We start from the raw sequence: 17,923 nt of genomic DNA, 5'->3' as shown, positions 1-17,923 counted from the left end.
ATCCCAGGCAATCAGCACCAGAACAAGAGGACAGAGTCTCAGGCAGCACCAGGGGAAGTTGAGGCTCGAGGTGAGGAGAAAGTTCTTCACAGAGGTTGTTGTTAGCTGTTGGAATGTGCTGCCCTAGGAGGTGGTGGAGTCACCATCCCTGGAGGTGTTCAAGAGGGGTCTGGACGTGGCACTTGGTGCCATGGTTAGTCATGAGGTGTTGGGTGACAGGTTGGACTTGATGATCCTCGAGGTCTTTTCCGACCTTATTGGTTCTATGATTCTATAACTTAGCTGCTCTTTTGTGATGAAATGGAACCAGAGCTATGCTGCTACCTCACTAGCATGGACACAGAGCAGTCTTCTTGCCAAGGTTACAGGGCCAGCGTGATCCGTTGGTCTGACCAAGGGTCCAGGGGTAAAGCCTCTTGCCCCCTCCCCTTCTAAACACCTACGACCAGAGCTGCTGCATGAAGAACACCATGGCCAGCACTCACCTCTGCAGCACTGAACCCACTTGCAGCAAGCAACCCAGTTGCTCAAGCCATCTCTGTGCTGCCCTGCTGCCTTCTCTTCAGAAACCCCAAGTCCTCTCACGACCCTCACACACTGCTTAGGCTTCTCACCCCACATCCTATACCCCTTCATACCTCTCTCACACCCATTGCAGACCTTTTACACCCCTTATAAAACCCACTCGCGACCCTCACGTCCCACCTCACATACCCCTTCAGACCCACGTCCCCACACTCCTCACACACAGCCACCAAGTCTCTCACATTCCACCTCACGTACCCCACCTGACACCACCCCCCCCCACCCCACCCCCAGTGCCGTCGCACACCCCGGCGCAGACCCCTCCCACACCCCTCCCACTGATTTCCCCTCCCTGTTCCCCCCTTTTCCATTTCAATGAGGAGGGTGCGCCTGCGCTAGCGCCTCCGCCCGTGATACGGGAGCCGCGGCGTTTCCGCTTCCCCGGGCGGGCTGCTCGCCAGCTGCTCTCCCCGGCGCTGCGCATGACAGCCGCCTCGCATCTCCCGCCCTTTCCTCCTCCTCCTCCTCCTCCTCCTCCTCCTCCTTCTCTTCCTCCTCCTCCTTTTCCTCCTCCTCGGCGAGGGCCCGGCCGTCGCTCCCGCTCCGCCCCGGGCTCGGGGATGCGCTGCTCGGCGGCCGCTCGTAGGAGCTGCGTGGCTGGCGGGGCGCGGGATGGAGGTGGAGGAGGCGTTCCCGCTGGTGGGGCAGATGGGGCCCTACCAGGTGTACCTTTGCGTGCTGCTGGCTGTGTTCCTCCAGGTGAGAGGCCGCCTCCCCTCCAGCCCCTCTCCCGAGGGCGGGAGCGCCCGTGGGGGAGGCTGAGCTGAGCGGGGGATGTCCCCACGCACGCAGTGTGGGCGCTGTGGGTAGCTGTCCTCTCAAGCGCTTGGCTGGATGTGCCTGTGGTGAGCACAGTGGGGTGTGAAGGTTTGTGGTGGCAGTAAGTGGCCTTTTGCTTTAGGTTTAGCAGCAGTAACTTGCTGTGCACCCGGTGCAAAAGTGACCCCTGTCCAAAGGCAGTGGGATTCTACAGAATGAATTTGGGGCACATGGCTGGTGCTGCCTGTGCTGCCTTGGCTGGGTGACTGGGGGAGCAGATTGAGAGCATGCTGTTTGCCAGGTGAAGGGCTGGTGAAGTGAAATCAAACGTTTCCAGGAGCTGGACTGGAAGACAGCAACTTCTGTTGGAGACTGTGCTGGGAACCCTGCTGTTAATGGGCTGGGGTAGTGATTTCTACGTTGCACATAGCTTGTTTGTGGTGGAAATGTTTGAGAAGCTACGAGTGGTCACTGATACTTCTGTGTGCAGAAGCTCTTATCTCACCAGCTGATAGGCTATGACCATTTACAGTGCTTTGACTTGCCTTGACTTGATTCCTGGAATGTAGGTGCAGTGACTGCATTAGGTGTTTGCATGAGGCTCTGCATTTTGGGTAAATCAAGTGTGAAATAAAAAACTGGAAACCTATTAAGATTTGTAATAGAAGTGGAGTCCAAAGTAATAGTGGAGTGCTGTAACGTCATTCAGAGACTGTGTGGCCAACTGATGTGCTCTGCAACCAGGTTTGTCATTACTTCCCCCTCTGCATCATCTTTGTGCTCATTCCAGTGGTGGTGGGGAGGGTAGATAAGGATACTATATGCACCTTCACAGTCAGGCCTAGGCATAAAGTATAGTTTGAATCTGATAGAATTTTAGTCTACTCCATGTTAACTCTTCAAAAACCTAATTACAGTGAATTCAGCTAGGTTGACACGTGGTGGATACTGCCATTGTGATCTCTTACCAGATACAGGAGGGAAGAAAGGAAATTAAGTGGTACCCCACCTCTGCTGCCCAGTGCTTGGTAGTAATCAAGAACTTCCAGTCATGGACTGCGAGTGTGAAGATGCCTTCTCTTGGCAGCTAGGGGACGGAGAAATGTTAAGAAGCTTTGAGATGAGCAGAGAATATTCAGGTACTCAGTCTTGTCAGCTTTTCTTGGTTGCAAAGCTGTGATCATGAGCAGCAAAGGCTGTGTATGTTTGTTTTCTTGCACTATTGCTCTCTTTTTATTAAAAAGTGATTTATCTGGTTGATCCTTTAAAACTAGCTGTTGTTTATAGCTTGTTCTGCCAGCTGATGGCTGGAAGAATGGAAATTCACTAAAGGTTAGGGATTGAGTAAGCAATATTCTTGTTCAACATCTTTGTGGGTGACATGGACAGTGGCATTGAGTGCACCCTCAGCAGGTTTGCTGATGACAGCAAGCTGTGTGGTGCAGCAGACAGGCTGGAGGGAAGGGAGGCCATCCAGAGGGACCTTGACAGGCTGGAGAGGTGGGCACAAGCCAAACTCATGAAGTTCAATAAGACCAAGTGCAGGGTCCTGCATCTGGATGGAGGCAATCCCAGGCACAATTCCAGGCTGGGCAGTGACTGGCTGGAAAGCAGCCTTGAGGAGAGAGACTTGGGGGTGCTGGTGGAGGAGAAGCTCAAGAGGAGCTCTCAGTGTGCACTTGCAGCCCACAAAGCCAATCAGATCCTGGGCTGCATGAGGAGAAGTGTGGCCAGCAGGGCAAGGGAGGTGATTCTCCCCTTCTACTCAGCCCTGCTGAGACCCCACCTGGAGTACTGCCTCCAGTTCTGGAGCCCCTATTCCAAGAGGGATGTGGAGGTGCTGGAAGGTGTCCAGAGAAGGGCCACGAGGATGATCAGAGGGCTGGAGCACCTCTCCTGTGAGGACAGACTGAAGGAGTTGGGGCTGTTCAGTCTGGAGAAGAGAAGGCTCTGAGGTGACCTAATTGTGGCCTTCCAGTATCTGAAGGGGGCTACAGGAAGGCTGGGGAAGGACTGCTCAGGATCTCAGGGAGTGATAGGACTAGGGGGAATGGAATGAAGCTGGAGGTGGGGAGATTCAGGCTGGAAGTGAGGAGGAAGTTCTTCCCCATGAGAGTGGTGAAGCCCTGGAATGGGTTGTCCAGGGAGGTGGTTGGGGCCCTGTCCCTGGAGGTGTTTAAGCCCAGGCTGGATGAGGCTCTGGCCAGGCTGATCTAGCGTAGGGTGTCCCTGCCCATGGCAGGGGGGTTGGAACTAGATGATCCTTGTGGTCCCTTCCAACCCTGAATGATACTATGATACTATGAATAGTTACTTTTCTTACCAGTTGTAGTCATGTTCTGGAATGAACTGCAGCTACAGCAAGTGCTCTGTATTCCCAGAGTTCTGAGAAGTATGGGTCAGCTGTTCTGTAATGCTCTTGTTTCTCTTACTTTTTAATGGATTAACTTGGCATTTCTCATGGGAGAAGGAAACAGGGGGATCTTTGCAAATCCTGGAGCTAATTCAGAATAGCTAAAGAGGGGGAGAAAAAAAAAGGTAGCAGTTTTGCAGGTCTGTTCCTGGGTGGTTTGGTTTTCTTCTCGTGTTATCTGTAGTTCTTGAACTTCACCAATGAGGATCATCCCCTGACTGATGGGTTTTCTGTGCTTCAGATTGTGCTGGATGCAGGAGTTTGTAAGGGATTTAGAGGTGAAGCTTGTTGTCTTTCAGTCCATGAATAGATTTGGACTTAGACAACTGGCTCCTGCTTGGGTGGTTGATTGCTTTCTGTGTTCCTTTATTGGTGCCAAGTTACATAACGTGTCACTGGGATGCAAGAGCAAGACTGAAGGCAGGTTCCATGACCAGTGTTAGTCTTTTGTTTGGTTTATTGTCACTCTTGGGAGGATGGATCCAGAGGTAAGTAATGTATCTGGTATGTGTGAAGTAGATTTAGGTATTCATGGGCTCCTTCAGTCAATTATGTGCAGCATCTGGCTACAGAATGAGAACCCCTGTTAGTCTGTGGCACCAGATTTGGTATGGACTGATGATTCCATTTTATTGCTTGTTTCATTGTTGCTTCCCACATGCTCCCTCAGTTGACTTGTATTTTCACATGGACCTATTTGCATCAAAAATATGTCCAAGTTCTTGAGAATACCATGTGGATGAAAACTTTTTGCCTGTGTTAAGTGCCTCTGTGTCTTATGCTGTTCTTAAACTCTCTGCTTTCCCTGCCCCAGAAGATTCCTAGCAGATGTTCTTCCTTTGCTTACAGGCTTTTGTGCTTTTTAATCTCTGCATGTTTCTAATCTCTTGAGTTCCATGCTTTGTAGGTGTTTTCCCCTCACCTTAGTATTTCTCTTCTCATACATATTTCTACACTGTTCCCCACAGCAAACTCCTGGCCAAGCTATCAGCCCCTGGCTTGGACAGGGGCACACAGTGTTGGGTTAGGAACTGGCTGGAGGCTGAGCCCAGAGAGTGGTGGTGAATGGTGCCACAGCCAGCTGGCAGCCAGGCACCAGTGGTGTGCCCCAGGGATCAGTGCTGGGCCCCATGCTCTTTAACATCTTTATTGATGATCTGGATGAGGGCATTGAGTCCATCAGTACATTTGCAGATGACACCAAGCTGGGGGCAGGAGTTGATCTGCTGTAGGGTAGAGAGGCTTTGCAGAGGGATCTTGCCAGGCTGGACAGATAGGCAGAGTCCAAGGGCGTGAGATTGAACACATCTAAGTGCCAGGTTCTGCACATTGGCCACAGCAAACCCATGCAGTGCTACAGGCTGGGGTCAGAGTGGCTGAGAGCAGCCAGGCAGAGAGGGACCTGGGGGTACTGGTCGATGGTAGGCTGAACATGAGTCAGCAGTGTGCCCAGGCAGCCAAGAGGGCCAATGGCATCCTGGCCTGCATCAGGAACAATGTGGCCAGCAGGAGCAGGGAAGTCATTCTGCCCCTGTACTCTGGACTTGAGTCCTGTGTCCAGGCTGCTCAAAGTGTCATCCGGTCTGGTCTTAAACACTTCAGGGCAACCTTTGTCTTGCCACCCTCATAGTAATGAACTTAAAGGGAGCTGATAACTCTTAAAGTACTTAGGACTTTGAACTAAAAGTAATTGCTTGACACCTATTGATTGTTAAAGGTACTCACTGTCTTTGGAAGACATTATATGGAAGCATTAATAAAGAATGGTGCTTAGACAAAACTTTTCTTGGTCTCTCATGACTCAACATACATGGTTGAAAGGATTTTGTCCTTGCCAGTGGACATGAGCTACAGGATTGCCCAAGTCCAAACTGAACCTGCAGAAATCTGATATTGGAAGTGTGTTCCTATTATATCTCAATTAAAAGGCCTTTTACAACATGTTAGAGTTTAAAAGGGAAGTTGTGTTTGCAGAGGTGAACACAAACCTACAGTGTAGAGGCCCAAGGTTTTATTTCCCACATCATTTTAGTGCATTGTATGTTGCTCAGAACACACTTAATCTAAGGGATAGTTTAGCTTTCCTTGAAGTGATGAAGACTTTTAGAGTAGTTGAATCACTGAACATAATTCCTTGTTGTGATCCAGCTTATTCCTGCGTAGGAAGGGAAATTAACTGGATGGGTGTGAGTATGTAAACTAATCACACAGCAAGATATGCTGCTGCTCATTTAGTGGAAAACACTTCTCACTGAAAGTTGGTGGGAATTCTAACACCAATCCTATCAGTTGCTCCCATTGGATGGGGGGGGAACTTTCTTTGGTCATGTTACGTTTCATTTCAGTGATTTAGATGTTAGCCAAGACTTCTTGGTCCTTTAGTGCCCTTCTGTAGATAAAAAATAGCTGCCAGAGTCAGGAATGCAGTCAGTGTGGGCTGTCTTTCTGTGGTTAACTTCTTTCAGATTCTTAACTGTCCCTTAAAAGAAACAATCACAGAATCACCAAGGTTGGAAGAGACCTCAAAGATCATCAAGTCCAACCTGTCACTACAGACCCCATGACTAAACCATGGCACCAAGTGCCACTTAACCTTTTCTGATACTACAACCTTAACAACATGAATGCAGCTGGTGCAGATACTGGGCTGTGTTCTGCAGAAAACCTGAAATGAGAGCTGTGAGGTGTGACACTCTGCATTAGCAGTGGGGTCCTGGACTCAGATACTAAGTGCAGAAGTTTGTATGCAAGGGAAAAAACTACAGGCAGAGAAAACTTCGGGTAGGGAAGAAACATTTGCTGCATCTTTGAGATCTTCCATGTAATTGAGCTCACATTTAGGTAGTTTTAAGTTGCCTTCACAATTACCAGGTCTTGCTCTTCTAATGATGACCACGTTCACAGACACTGAAGCCACATGTTCTATGTGACCATATAAACACATCTCAGCAGTTTCTGCAGTTTAACTTCCAAGGGTGGCTTCAGCTTCTATGCAGTTCAATCCTGGAAGAGGCCTGTTCAATGTGCTCTTGTAAAGACCTTATCACTCTTGGGCAAGAAACATGAGTTTTGAGAGAAGCACTGAGGAGTAAATATCACAGCATCACCAAGGTTGGAAAAGACCTCAAAGATCATCGAATATCTGAAAGCCTAGCAACAGAGAGAAGCAGATTGTTCTGCCTATTTAAAAACAATTAAAAACTACAACCCCTCCCCTCTCAAACCACCAACAATAAAACAACCAAACCAAACCACAGCCCAACAGAAAATCCCTAGCCCAAGCAAATCAACAACCGAAAAATAGAGTTAACCAGGTTGGAAAAGACCTTCGAGATCATCAAGTCCAACCTCTCACCCAGCACCATCTAATCAACTAAACCATGGCACCAAGCGCTTCATCCAGTCTCTTCCTAAACACCTCCAGGGATGGTGACTCCACCACCTCCCTGGGCAGCACATTCCAATGGCCAATCTCTCTTTCTGTGAAGAATTTCTTCCTAACACCCAGCCTAAACTTCCCCTGGTGCAGCTTGAGACTGTGTCCTCTTGTTCTGGTGCTGGTTGCCTGGCAGAAGAGACCAGCCCCCACCTGGCTACAACCTCCCTTCAGGTAGTTGTAGAGAGCAATAAGGTCTCCCCTGAGCCTCCTCTTCTCCAGGCTAAGCAACCCCAGCTCCCTCAGCATTTCCTCATTGGCCTTGTGCTTGAGACCTCTCACCAGCTTTGTTGCTCCCAGATGACCCTGGGAGGTAACAGGCATAATTCTACTGTATACCAAAGACTATGGGTTATAAATATTTGCTCTCTGACACATTGCCTCCATTCTTCCCTGCCCATGTGTGTACACACAGTCTCACTTCTCCTGTGTTGCAGGCAGTAAATTGCCAGTGTTTTTCCACTGGCGAGCCACATGATCAAGGCTCTCCTTGCTGCCACTTCTTCCATGTTCAGTCAGGGCCTCTACTTTTCTCTAGGGTAAAAGTACTAATAGATGTGTAATTTAATCCTGAATAATTGTTTCCAACCTGCACATCATTGTTGCTCTTTCCTTTTGACCCAAATCAAGTTTTGTGCTCTCAAATGCCTTTTTTCTTTTTAGGTGGGAGTAGTTAATACAATTACTTCTATTTATAGCTAATGTAGTGCTTTCATGTGTGGTGTTTGCATTAGGCAAAGCCTCTGCTTGCTTTCTGCTAGTACCAGCCCAGTGGGACTGGAGTCCTTCTGGAGCAGCAGCATCTGCTTTCTCAGTCTTGTGTTTACAATATGATCTCTGAAGAAAGGTGTGGACCTTAACCTGGTTAAACATTAGATCTGTGATCACCTGGTCAAATTCCTCATGCTGGTGAGCTTATGGGGGGAAAGGGTGTTAAGAATTTGCCTTGGAGAGTGCAGTGAAGCTTTTATGATCCCCATCTACAACTCCCTGAAGGGAGGTTGTAGCCAGGTGGGGGTTGGTCTCTTCTCCCAGGCAACCAGCACCAGAACAAGAGGACACAGTCTCAAGCTGTGTCAGGGGAGGTTTAGGCTGGAGGTGAGAAGAAAGTTCTTCACTGGAAGAGTTGTTAGCCATTGGGATGTGCTGCCCAGGGAGGTGGTGGAATCACCATCCCTGGAGGTGTTCAAAAAAGGATTGGATGTGGCACTTGGAGCCATGGTTTAATTGTCATGAGGTGTTGGGTGATAGGTTGGACTTGATGATCTCTGAGGTCTTTTCCAACCTTATTGATTCTATGATTGTGGAAACTAAGCAAGGCTGAAGGGAGTTGTGTGTTGCTTGTTCCAGTTTTGATGGTGGTGGTATGCTGTTCACTTACTGTCTTAAATATCTAGGAAAAAGACCAGGGCTCTTCAGTCTCTTTCAGTTTGCAGATCCTCTGCAGACTTCCCACTGAAGATGTTCAATCCCTGTACAGTAAATTTAAGACAACTTTGGGTTTCTTAATTACATTTTTGCAGTGAAGCTTTTGTGATCCTCAGGTAAGGAAAGCTGAAGGGAGAGGCTGAGGGAGCTGGGGTTGTTTAGCCTGGAGAAGAGGAGGCTCAGGGGAGACCTCATTGCTCTCTACAGCTACCAGAAGGGAGGTTGTAGCCAGGTGGGAGCAGGTCTCTTCTCCCAGGCAACCAGCACCAGAACAAGAGGACACAGTCTCAAGCTGTGCCAGGGGAGGTTTAGGCTGGAAATGAGGAGAAAGTTCTTCACAGAGAGAGTTGTTATCCATTGGAATGTGCTGCCCAGGGAGGTGGTGGAGTCACTGTCCCTGGAGTTGTTCAAAAAGGGATTGGACGTAGCACTTGAAGCCATGAGTTAGTTAGTCATGAGGTGTTGGGTGACAAGTTGGACTTAATGAGCCTTGAGGTCTTTTCCAACCTTACTGATTCTATGATTTAGTGGGCATGGTGGTATTGGGTTGATGTTTGGACTTGATGCCTCTGGAAGTCTTTTTCAATCTTAATAACTCCCATTTTGATGTGGATGTTAAATAATTTCTAGAGTAAAGTTATGCACAAGTTTGGACAGACTTTGGACTTTTTTCCTGGGGGTTCTGAAGGCCTGCATTTTAAGGCTGAAAAACTAAATGGGGTAGGTTTTCTTAGTTTATCTACAAATGAAAGGACTTCAGGTTCCTGTAGAGAGCTCTGTGTCAGCAGATTTGGCACAGGTAATAACAATGGTGCTGTTGTTCACGGAGAGTAACACTGCTTGTCAGAATGGGTTTGGGATTAAGTGTTTGAGAGATTACAATGTGTGCTGCAAATGGTGATTGTTTGCTTTAACTACAGCAGCCTTCCCTTCTGTCATTAAGGTGTTCTCTCTTCCTGCCCTACCAAGAGGGGAAAGAGAGGGGTAAGATAATTTGGTAGAAGCTTGCCAGCAGAGGATGATAATTTTGCATCAGGAATAGAATAGAATTATCCAGGTTGGAAAAGACCTTCGAGGTCTTCAAGTCCAACCTATCACCCAACACCATCTAATCAACTAAACCATGGCACCAAGCACCCCATCCAGTCTCTTTCTAAACACCTCCAGTGATGGTGACTCCACCACCTCCCTGGGCAGCACATTCCAATGGCCAATCTCTCTTTCTATGAAGAACTTCTTCCTAACATCCAGCCTAAACCTCCCCTGGCACAGCTTGAGACTGTGTCCTCTTGTTCTGGTGCTGGTTGCCTGGGAGAAGAGACCAACCCCCACCTGGCTACAACCTCCCTTCAGATAGTTGTAGACAGCAACAAGGTCTCCCCTGAGCCTTCTCATCTCCAGGCTAAGCAATCCCAGCTCCCTCAGCCTCTCCTCATAGAGCTTGTGAGTTTGCTTTGTCCTAACTTAAGAGCCCTTCTAGAAAGATGTTTCTGGTCTCCAGAATCACAAATGGGTTTTGGGGTGGGTGTGTTTGCATTCTGTTTTGGTTTTGTTTTGTTGCAACTAAATGAAGAGGATTTACCATACCTGTAAACCAAAGAACAACAAGACAGATGGAGAAACAGTCTTGTCTCAGCAGTGACTACAGCAAACTTGAATGCAAAACAATCCTATGTGATAACAACAGAATGCTTCAGTTTTCATACACTTTCCTGATTCAACAGATCAATTGGAAGTGTTTATATTGATACATATTTTCTCTCCTGGCTTGCTGCAGCCACTGGGATGATTAAAGCTGAATTTATATATATATATCATTTTCTTTTTCTTCCTGTGGAGAGATCTGTAGTGCTGCTTTTATGTGCCTGCAATCACTGAGTTTCCAGTTTGGCTTCCTGTAGTTCCACCTAGAGCAATTGAAAATGCTTTGCTTTCTCTCTCTAAACCAAATGCCTTGAGGAATTCATTTTCTGACCTCCTGACACTCTGTGCTGGGTTAGGAACTGGCTGGAGGGCCGAGCCCAGAGAGTGGTGGTGAATGGTGCCACATCCAGCTGGCAGCCAGGCACCTGTGGCGTCCCCCAGGGATCAGTGCTGGGCCCTGTCCTCTTCAACATCTTCATTGATGATCTGGATGAGGAGATTGAGTCAGTCGTGAGCAAATTTGCAGATGACACCAAGTTAGGGGCAGATGTTGGTCAGTTAGAGGGTGGAAAGGCTCTGCAGAGGGACCTCGACCGACTGGACAGATGGGCAGAGTCCAACAGGATGGCATTCAACAAGTCCAAGTGCTGAGTGTGGCCACAGCAACCCCATGCAGAGCTACAGGCTGGGGTCAGAGTGGCTGGAGAGCTCCCAAACAGAGAGGGACCTGGGGGTGCTGATTGACAGCTGGATGAACATGAGCCAGCAGTGTGCCCAGGCAGCCAAGAAGGCCAATGGCATCCTGGCCTGCACCAGGAATAGTGTGGCCAGCAGGAGCAGGGAAGTCATTGTGCCCTGTACTCTGCATTGGTTAGGCTGCACCTTGAGTCCTGTGTCCAGTTCTGGGCCTCTCAATTTAAGAAGGACATTGAGACACTTGAATGTGTCCAGAGAAGGGCAATGAGGCTGGGGAGAGGCCTTGAGCACAGCCCTGTGAGGAGAGGCTGAGGGAGCTGCGGTAGTTTAGCCTGGAGAAGAAGAGGCTCAGGGGAGACCTCATTGCTGTCTACAACTCCCTGAAGGGAGGTTGTAGCCAGGAGGGGGTTGGTCTCTTCTCCCAGGCAACCAGCACCAGAGCAAGAGGACACAGTCTCAAGCTGCACCAGGGGAAGTTTAGGCTGGAGGTGAGGAGAAAGTTCTTCCCAGAGAGAGTTGTTAGCCATTGGAATGTGCTTGGATCCCTGAGGTGTATGCTGTATGTGGAAGTTGGGCAGTCTTCTGACTAAGGGAAGTGTGTCAGGAGAGGAATTCCTTTTCTGACAAGTAATTGACAAGGTGCAAGAACCACTGTGTTGGAGTTGTGATTTAGCCCATGATATTAGCAGACAGGGGCTGTACATGGCATCTTAGAGTGGTAGAAGGAGAATATAAAGTAGGAATGTTATTTTTATCATGATTTGATCCAGCTACAGAGGAGACATTGCTTGGATAAGTTTAGCATCTTTGATGTTGTTGTTTTTGTCTTTCATGGCAGCTCTATGTGGCCACTGAAGCCATCCTCATCGCGCTGGTGGGTGCAACTCCTCCCTACCACTGGGATCTCCAAGAGCTCTCAGCTAATCAGAGCCATAGCAACCAGTCAGTGAGTGAACAGAGGGCTTTTGGGGAATGGCTTCTGACTGCCAATGGCAGCGAGGTGCACAAGCACGTACACTTCAGCAGCAGTTTCACATCAATCGTCTCTGAGGTAAGACTGGAATGTGTTTTGCTGCCTTTGTGTGAGCGGTAAAGCTTAGTGGGTCAGTTGTGGGGGGCAGCATCTTTCTTCCTTACTAATGCATGTTTTGATTAGCAAATGAAACAAGCACTACCCCCAGGTAGAGAACAGGTAATCTACTTGCATCTTCAGTGGCAAGAAGAACTAGCTTTCTTGTACTGCTAGTGAGGGGTTTGGAGCACAAGCCCTGTGAGGAGAGGCTGAGGGAACTGGGGTTACTTAGCCTGGAGAGGAGGAGGCTCAGGGGAGACCTTATTGCTGTCTACAACTACCTGAAGTGAGGTTGTAGACAGGAGGGGGTTAGTCTCTTCTCCCAGGCAACCAGCACCAGAACAAGAGGACACAGTCTCAAGCTGCACCAGGGGAAGTTTAGGCTGGGTGTTGGGAAGAAATTCTTCCCAGAAAGAGTGATTGGCCATTGGAATGTGCTATCCAGGGAGGTGGTGGAGTTACCATCACTGGAGGTGTTTTAGGAGGAGACTTGATGGGGCACTTGGTGCCATGGTTTAGTTGATTAGGTGGTGTTGGATGATAGGTTGGACTTGATCTTGAACGTCTCTTCCAACCTGGTTTATTCTATTCTACCTTGACCAAAGTTCTGCTCAAAAACTTTCCTATTTTTCCATGTGGAAGTTATTTATTGGGTCATATAACCTGGTTCTACAATTGAGATGGAATTATGCCACTTGTTTTACTAGCGTGCTCATAATCAGTCATGGACCCTGAGCTCTTTCTGGATACCTCATGTGATTCCCTTAAGGTCAAATGCATGTAGGGTGTTCCTGATGCAGTTAGCAAGCAGGGAAAGAACTGGAGAGGAAGTGGCTTCTGTGTTCTTGCAGCTCTAAATAGGAGGGAAGAAGTGGGTAGTGAGAATAGAATAGAATAAGCCAGGTAGGAAGAGACCTTCAAGATCATTGAGTCCAACCTATCACCTAACACCACCTAATCAACTAACCCATGGCACCAAGCACCCTGTCAAGTCTCCTCCTGAACACCTCTAGTGATGGCAATTCCACCACCTCCCCGGACAGCCCATTCCAATGGGCAATCACTCTCTGTGTAAAACTTCCTCCTAACCTCCAGCCTGAACCTCCCCTGGTGCAGCCTGAGACTGTGTCCTCTTGTTCTGGTGCTGGCTGCCTGGGAGAAGAGACCAACCTCTGCCTGTCTGCAACCTCCCTTCAGGTAGTTGTAGACAGCATTAAGGTCACCCAGTGAACAATGCAATTCCCTCCCATTCTGTCCCAAAACAATTATTAGCTTTATTGATGTGGCCTCTGTGTTTTCTGAGTGTGTTCTTCCAAGATCTAGCTGCAGTCCCTACAGAAATTATTCCAGACTCTGCACTGACATGTGCAACACTCATCCTTCCTGGAGACTTCAGTATCTATTAATGTCAAAATCCTCTGTGCAAAAACACAAGCCCTATGAGGAGAGACTGAGGGAGCTGGGGCTGCTTAGCCTGGAGAAGAGGAGGCTCAGGGGAGGCCTTGTTGCTCTCTACAACCAGCTAAAGGGTGGTTGTAGCCAGGAGGGGGTTGTTCTCTTCTCCCAGGCAACCAGCACCAGAACAAGAGGACACAGTCTCAAGCTGCACCAGGGGAAGTTCAGGCTGGAGGTGAGGAGAAAGCTCTTCACAGAGAGAGTGATTGCCATTGGTAGCCATTGGAATGTGCTGCCCAGGGAGGTGGTGGAGTCACCATTCCTGAAGGTGTTCAAGAGGGGATTGGTCATGGCACTTGGTACCATGGTTTAGTGGTCATGAGGTATTAGATGACAGGTTGGACTTGATGATCTTTGAGGTCTTTTCCAGTCTTACTGATTCTATGAAAACCCTACCTGAGTGCATCTTTTACAAGACCTGCTTTTAGAGCTGTACAGCTGAGTCAAGTATAGTATGACTTGATAATTCATGGCTGTTGTCCAGAGGCACTAATGCTGTCTGAATTAGTCCTGTAAAACACTTAACTTTATTGGATATGAGCATATTAATTAAAACTGCCAGCTTTGGAATAGTACCAAGCACTTGTGTACACCAGGCATTGCTTCTTTCTCTGGTAATAAAGAGGATATGAATACTTATGCCACTATCTAAATTAAAGTCCTAAAGGATGGTGGATTTTTTTCTTTCATTATTTTAAGTTGATATGAGAATCTCTTACAGAGTAGAAAAGACCTTTGAGGTCATGGAGTCCAACCTATCACCCAACACCATCTAATCAACTAAACCATGGCACCAGAACAAGAGGACATAGTCTCAAGCTGCACCAGGGGAGGTTTAGGCTGGAGGTGAGGAGAAAGTTCTTCCCAGAGAGAGTTGGTAGCCATTGGAATGTGCTGCCCAGGGAGGTGGTGGAGTCACCATCCCTGGAGGTGTTCAAGAGGGGTTTGGACGTGGCACTTGGTGCCATGTTTTAGTTAGTCCTGAGATGTTGGGTGACAGGTTGGACTTGATGATCCTTGAGGTCTTTTCAAACCTAATTGATTGCCCATTGGAATGGGCTGCCTGAGGAGGTGGTGGAGTCACCATCACTGGAGGTGTTTGGGAGGAGACTTGATGGGGTGCTTGGTTGCATGGTTCAGTTGATTAGGTGGTGTTGGTTGATGGGTTGGACAGGATGATCTTGAAGGTCTCTTCCAACCTGGTTTATTCTATTCTACGATTCTCTATTTGGAAGTTGAGTGATGTACTAAATCCAGAGGTTTTAGTTTCAACACACTTATTTGGGGGATGTCTACTTTCATTACTGATGTATGAAGAAGCTTTTTCTCCCTTTGAGATGGATGTTTTTCATGCTTGTCTCCTGGCATCCCTTTCTAATAAGATGATCACAGCAAATGTACAAAACATATTCTGATGTAAAGAGCTGGGTGTATAAATACCAGGTACACATGCATAAAAGAGAGAGTTCTTGAGCCCTTTAAAGGGCTTCTTAGCTTTTGGGATTAAATTGCAAACCAAGTTTTGCTTTGCAACCAAATTATCCCTTAATCCCTCAGTGATTCAGAAAGCATTTAATGTCACTGAGTTGCAGTGCAGGCAGCTTTTGAAATTTTTATACCACAAGCTAGGGCATGATTTGTTGTTTTAATTATTAGATATACCAATAATTTTGGCATGATGGTGTCCACTTCCAGGCTTCCCAGTTCCGGAGGGACAGGTAGGTACTGGGGAGTGTGCAAAGGAGTGATACAAGGACAACTCATAGAATCAATAAGGTTGGAAGAGACCTCAGAGATCATCAAGTCCAACCTGTCACCCAACACCTCATGACTAGCTAAACCATGGCTCCAAGTGCCACATCCAATCCCCTCTTGCACATCTTCAGGGATGGTGACTCCACCACCTCCCTGGGCAGCACATTCCAATGGCCAATTACTCTTTCTGGGAAGAACTTTCTCCTCACCTCGAGCCCAAACTTCCCCTGGCACAGCTTGAGACTGTGTCCTCTTATTCTGGTGCTGGTTGCATTCTGTTTGAGCATCTCTTATGAGGAAAGGATGAGAGAGAGTCTGGGGCCTATTTAGTCTGGAAAAGAGAAGCCTGAGAGGACATTTTATTAATGCTTGGAGTATCTGAAGGATGGACATCAAGAAGGTGGTGCCAGTCTCTTTTCAGTGGTGCTCAGTGATACGACAAGCAGCAATGGATGCAAACTGGAGCACAGAAAGTTCTGCTCTGCACCTGTGAGGGTGCCAGAGCACCAGAACAGGCTGCCCAGGGAGGCTGGGGAGTTGTCATGTTCTCTAGGGACTTTCAAAACCCATTTGGATGCTTTGTGGTGTGACCTGCTCTAGGTGATCCTGCTTTGGCAGCAGGGTTGGATCTCCAAGTGTCCCTTCCAACCCCTATCATTCTGTGATTTCTGTAGCTCTTCCAAAACAAGCTGACCATGTTATTTCAAGATAGAATTAATCTCATGTGCTATTATTATACAAAAGTTGGTGGCCAGGCACTAGTGGAGTACCCCAAGGTTCAGTGCTGGGCCCTAAGCTCTTTAACATGTTTATTGATGATCTGGATGAGGACATTGAGTCCATCATCAGTAAATATGCAGATGACACCAAGCTGGGGGCAGATGTTGATCTGCTGGAGGGTAGAGCTGGAGGCTCTGCAGAGGGACCTTGCCAGGCTGGACAGATGGGCAGAGTCCAAGGGCATGAGATTGAACACATCCAAGTGCCAGGTTCTGCACATTGGCTACAACAACCCCATGCAGTGCTACAGGCTGGGGTCAGAGTGGCTGAGAGCAGCCAGGCAGAGAGGGACCTGGAGGTACTGGTCGATGGTAGGATGAACATGAGTCAGCAGTGTGCCCAGGCAGCCAAGAGGGCCACTGGCATCCTGGCCTGGATCAGGAACAGTGTGGCCAGCCGGAGCAGGGAGGTCATTCTGCCCCTGTACACTGCACTGGTTAGGCCACAGCTTGAGTCCTGTGTCCAGTTCTGGGCCCCTCAGTTTAGGAAAGATGTTGAGATGCTGGAAGGTGTCCAGAGAAGGGCAACAAAGCTGGGGAGGGGTTTGGAGCACAGCCCTGTGAGGAGAGGCTGAGGGAGCTGGGGTTGCTTAGCCTGGAGAAGAGGAGGCTCAGAGGAGACCTTCTTGCTGTCTACAACTACCTGAAGGGAGGTTGTAGCCAGGAGGGGGTTGGTCTCTTCTCCCAGGCAACCAGCACCAGAACAAGAGGACACAGTTTCAAGCTGTGCCAGGGGAGGTTCAGACTGGATGTTAGGAGGAAATTCTACACAGACAGAGAGATTGCCCATTGGAATGTGCTGCCCGGGGGGGTGGTGGAGTCACCGTCACTGGAGGTGTTTAGGAGGAGACTTGATAGGGTGCTTGGTGCCATGGTTTAGTTGATTAGATGGTGTTGGATGATAGGTTGGACTCAATCTTGAGGGTCTTTTCCAACCTGGTCTATTCTATTCCAAATGTGATTTTCTGGGATTTCCTTTAGAAAATCTCAAGAGGCTTCAAAAGCTGAATTGTGGTCACATGGTTAGTTTTATAACTGAGTTTTGCCAGTCTTGCTGCTTTGTGGGCACATTACCTATCCTATCAGTGAGCACCTCATCATTAAGGTGACAGTTCGAAGTGAAGCATATATTGGCAGCAAGGAAGTTATTTTCTTGGGGCTTCTGAATGATTTTGTTTTGTTAGCTCCCTAATCTTGGTGAGGTTTAATTGTATGGCTCTGTTCTCCTGGTGAGCTAGTTTATAACTGAGCTTTGGAATAATATAAGCTGTGCTAGAAAGGATATCTAATGGGATTCTGGTAGAGGAAGAAGATTATGAGGAGAAGATTAGTGTGTTATTGCAGGGATAATGACATAATCACCAGCTTACCACCACAGGAAGAAAAGTTGGGTGGCACTAAAAGGAAACATTAGCTGAAATGCAAGAGGAATAGGAAAAGAAAAGCACACAATCTGCAGAGTTTTTAGAATAGAAAAGGAAATGACTTCTAGACAGCAAGAGCATGGCACAGTTTCATTCTCAGTTTTGTGGGGGAAAGAATTTCCTCTCAGGTTTAACCTGAGACATTAAGTCTGTGAGAATCAACCATTTGGAAGATTTGGGTTGCATTTGGAAGTGAGAAGAACTGGAAATGACACAAAGTAAATGACACAGTGGGAAAAGGTGCTTTTAATACCAGACAGCCTGTCAAAAGTGTTTCTCAGTGACAAGGCTATTCATAAGGAGGGGCATAAGCAGGATTTCTCTCTAGACAGAAACCATGGGTTTTGTTGTTGCATATGTGGTAGTGAGGAAAGTTCAGTTCTCCCCCCGCCACACACACCCAAACCACAGCTAACTCAGTTGGAGAAGCAAATGGAAAGGCTATCATTTTACAAGTAAAATGAGATGCAAGGAATA

At 47.9% G+C, this 17,923-nt stretch overlaps 1 protein-coding gene across 2 annotated transcripts in view; it reads left to right on the top strand.

The window, feature by feature from the left end:
* The first annotated feature begins 1,114 nt into the window (after window positions 1-1,114).
* Window positions 1,115-17,923, top strand: part of SLC22A15 (solute carrier family 22 member 15) — a 50,276-nt gene continuing 33,467 nt past the window's right edge. For both annotated transcript variants that reach the window (XM_068165996.1, XM_068165997.1), the window contains exons 1-2: window positions 1,115-1,284; window positions 11,800-12,012. In XM_068165996.1, the coding sequence (XP_068022097.1) occupies window positions 1,198-1,284; window positions 11,800-12,012 (300 nt within the window). In that variant the 5' untranslated portion in view covers window positions 1,115-1,197. The remainder of the gene's footprint in view (window positions 1,285-11,799; window positions 12,013-17,923) is intronic.

Source organism: Melanerpes formicivorus, unplaced genomic scaffold, assembly GCF_026170545.1.
Source record: "Melanerpes formicivorus ecotype bairdi unplaced genomic scaffold, bMelFor1.0.p_v2 SCAF_95, whole genome shotgun sequence".
In the NCBI taxonomy this organism is placed as follows: domain Eukaryota; kingdom Metazoa; phylum Chordata; class Aves; order Piciformes; family Picidae; genus Melanerpes; species Melanerpes formicivorus.
This window is presented reverse-complemented; position numbering and strand designations above follow the sequence as displayed.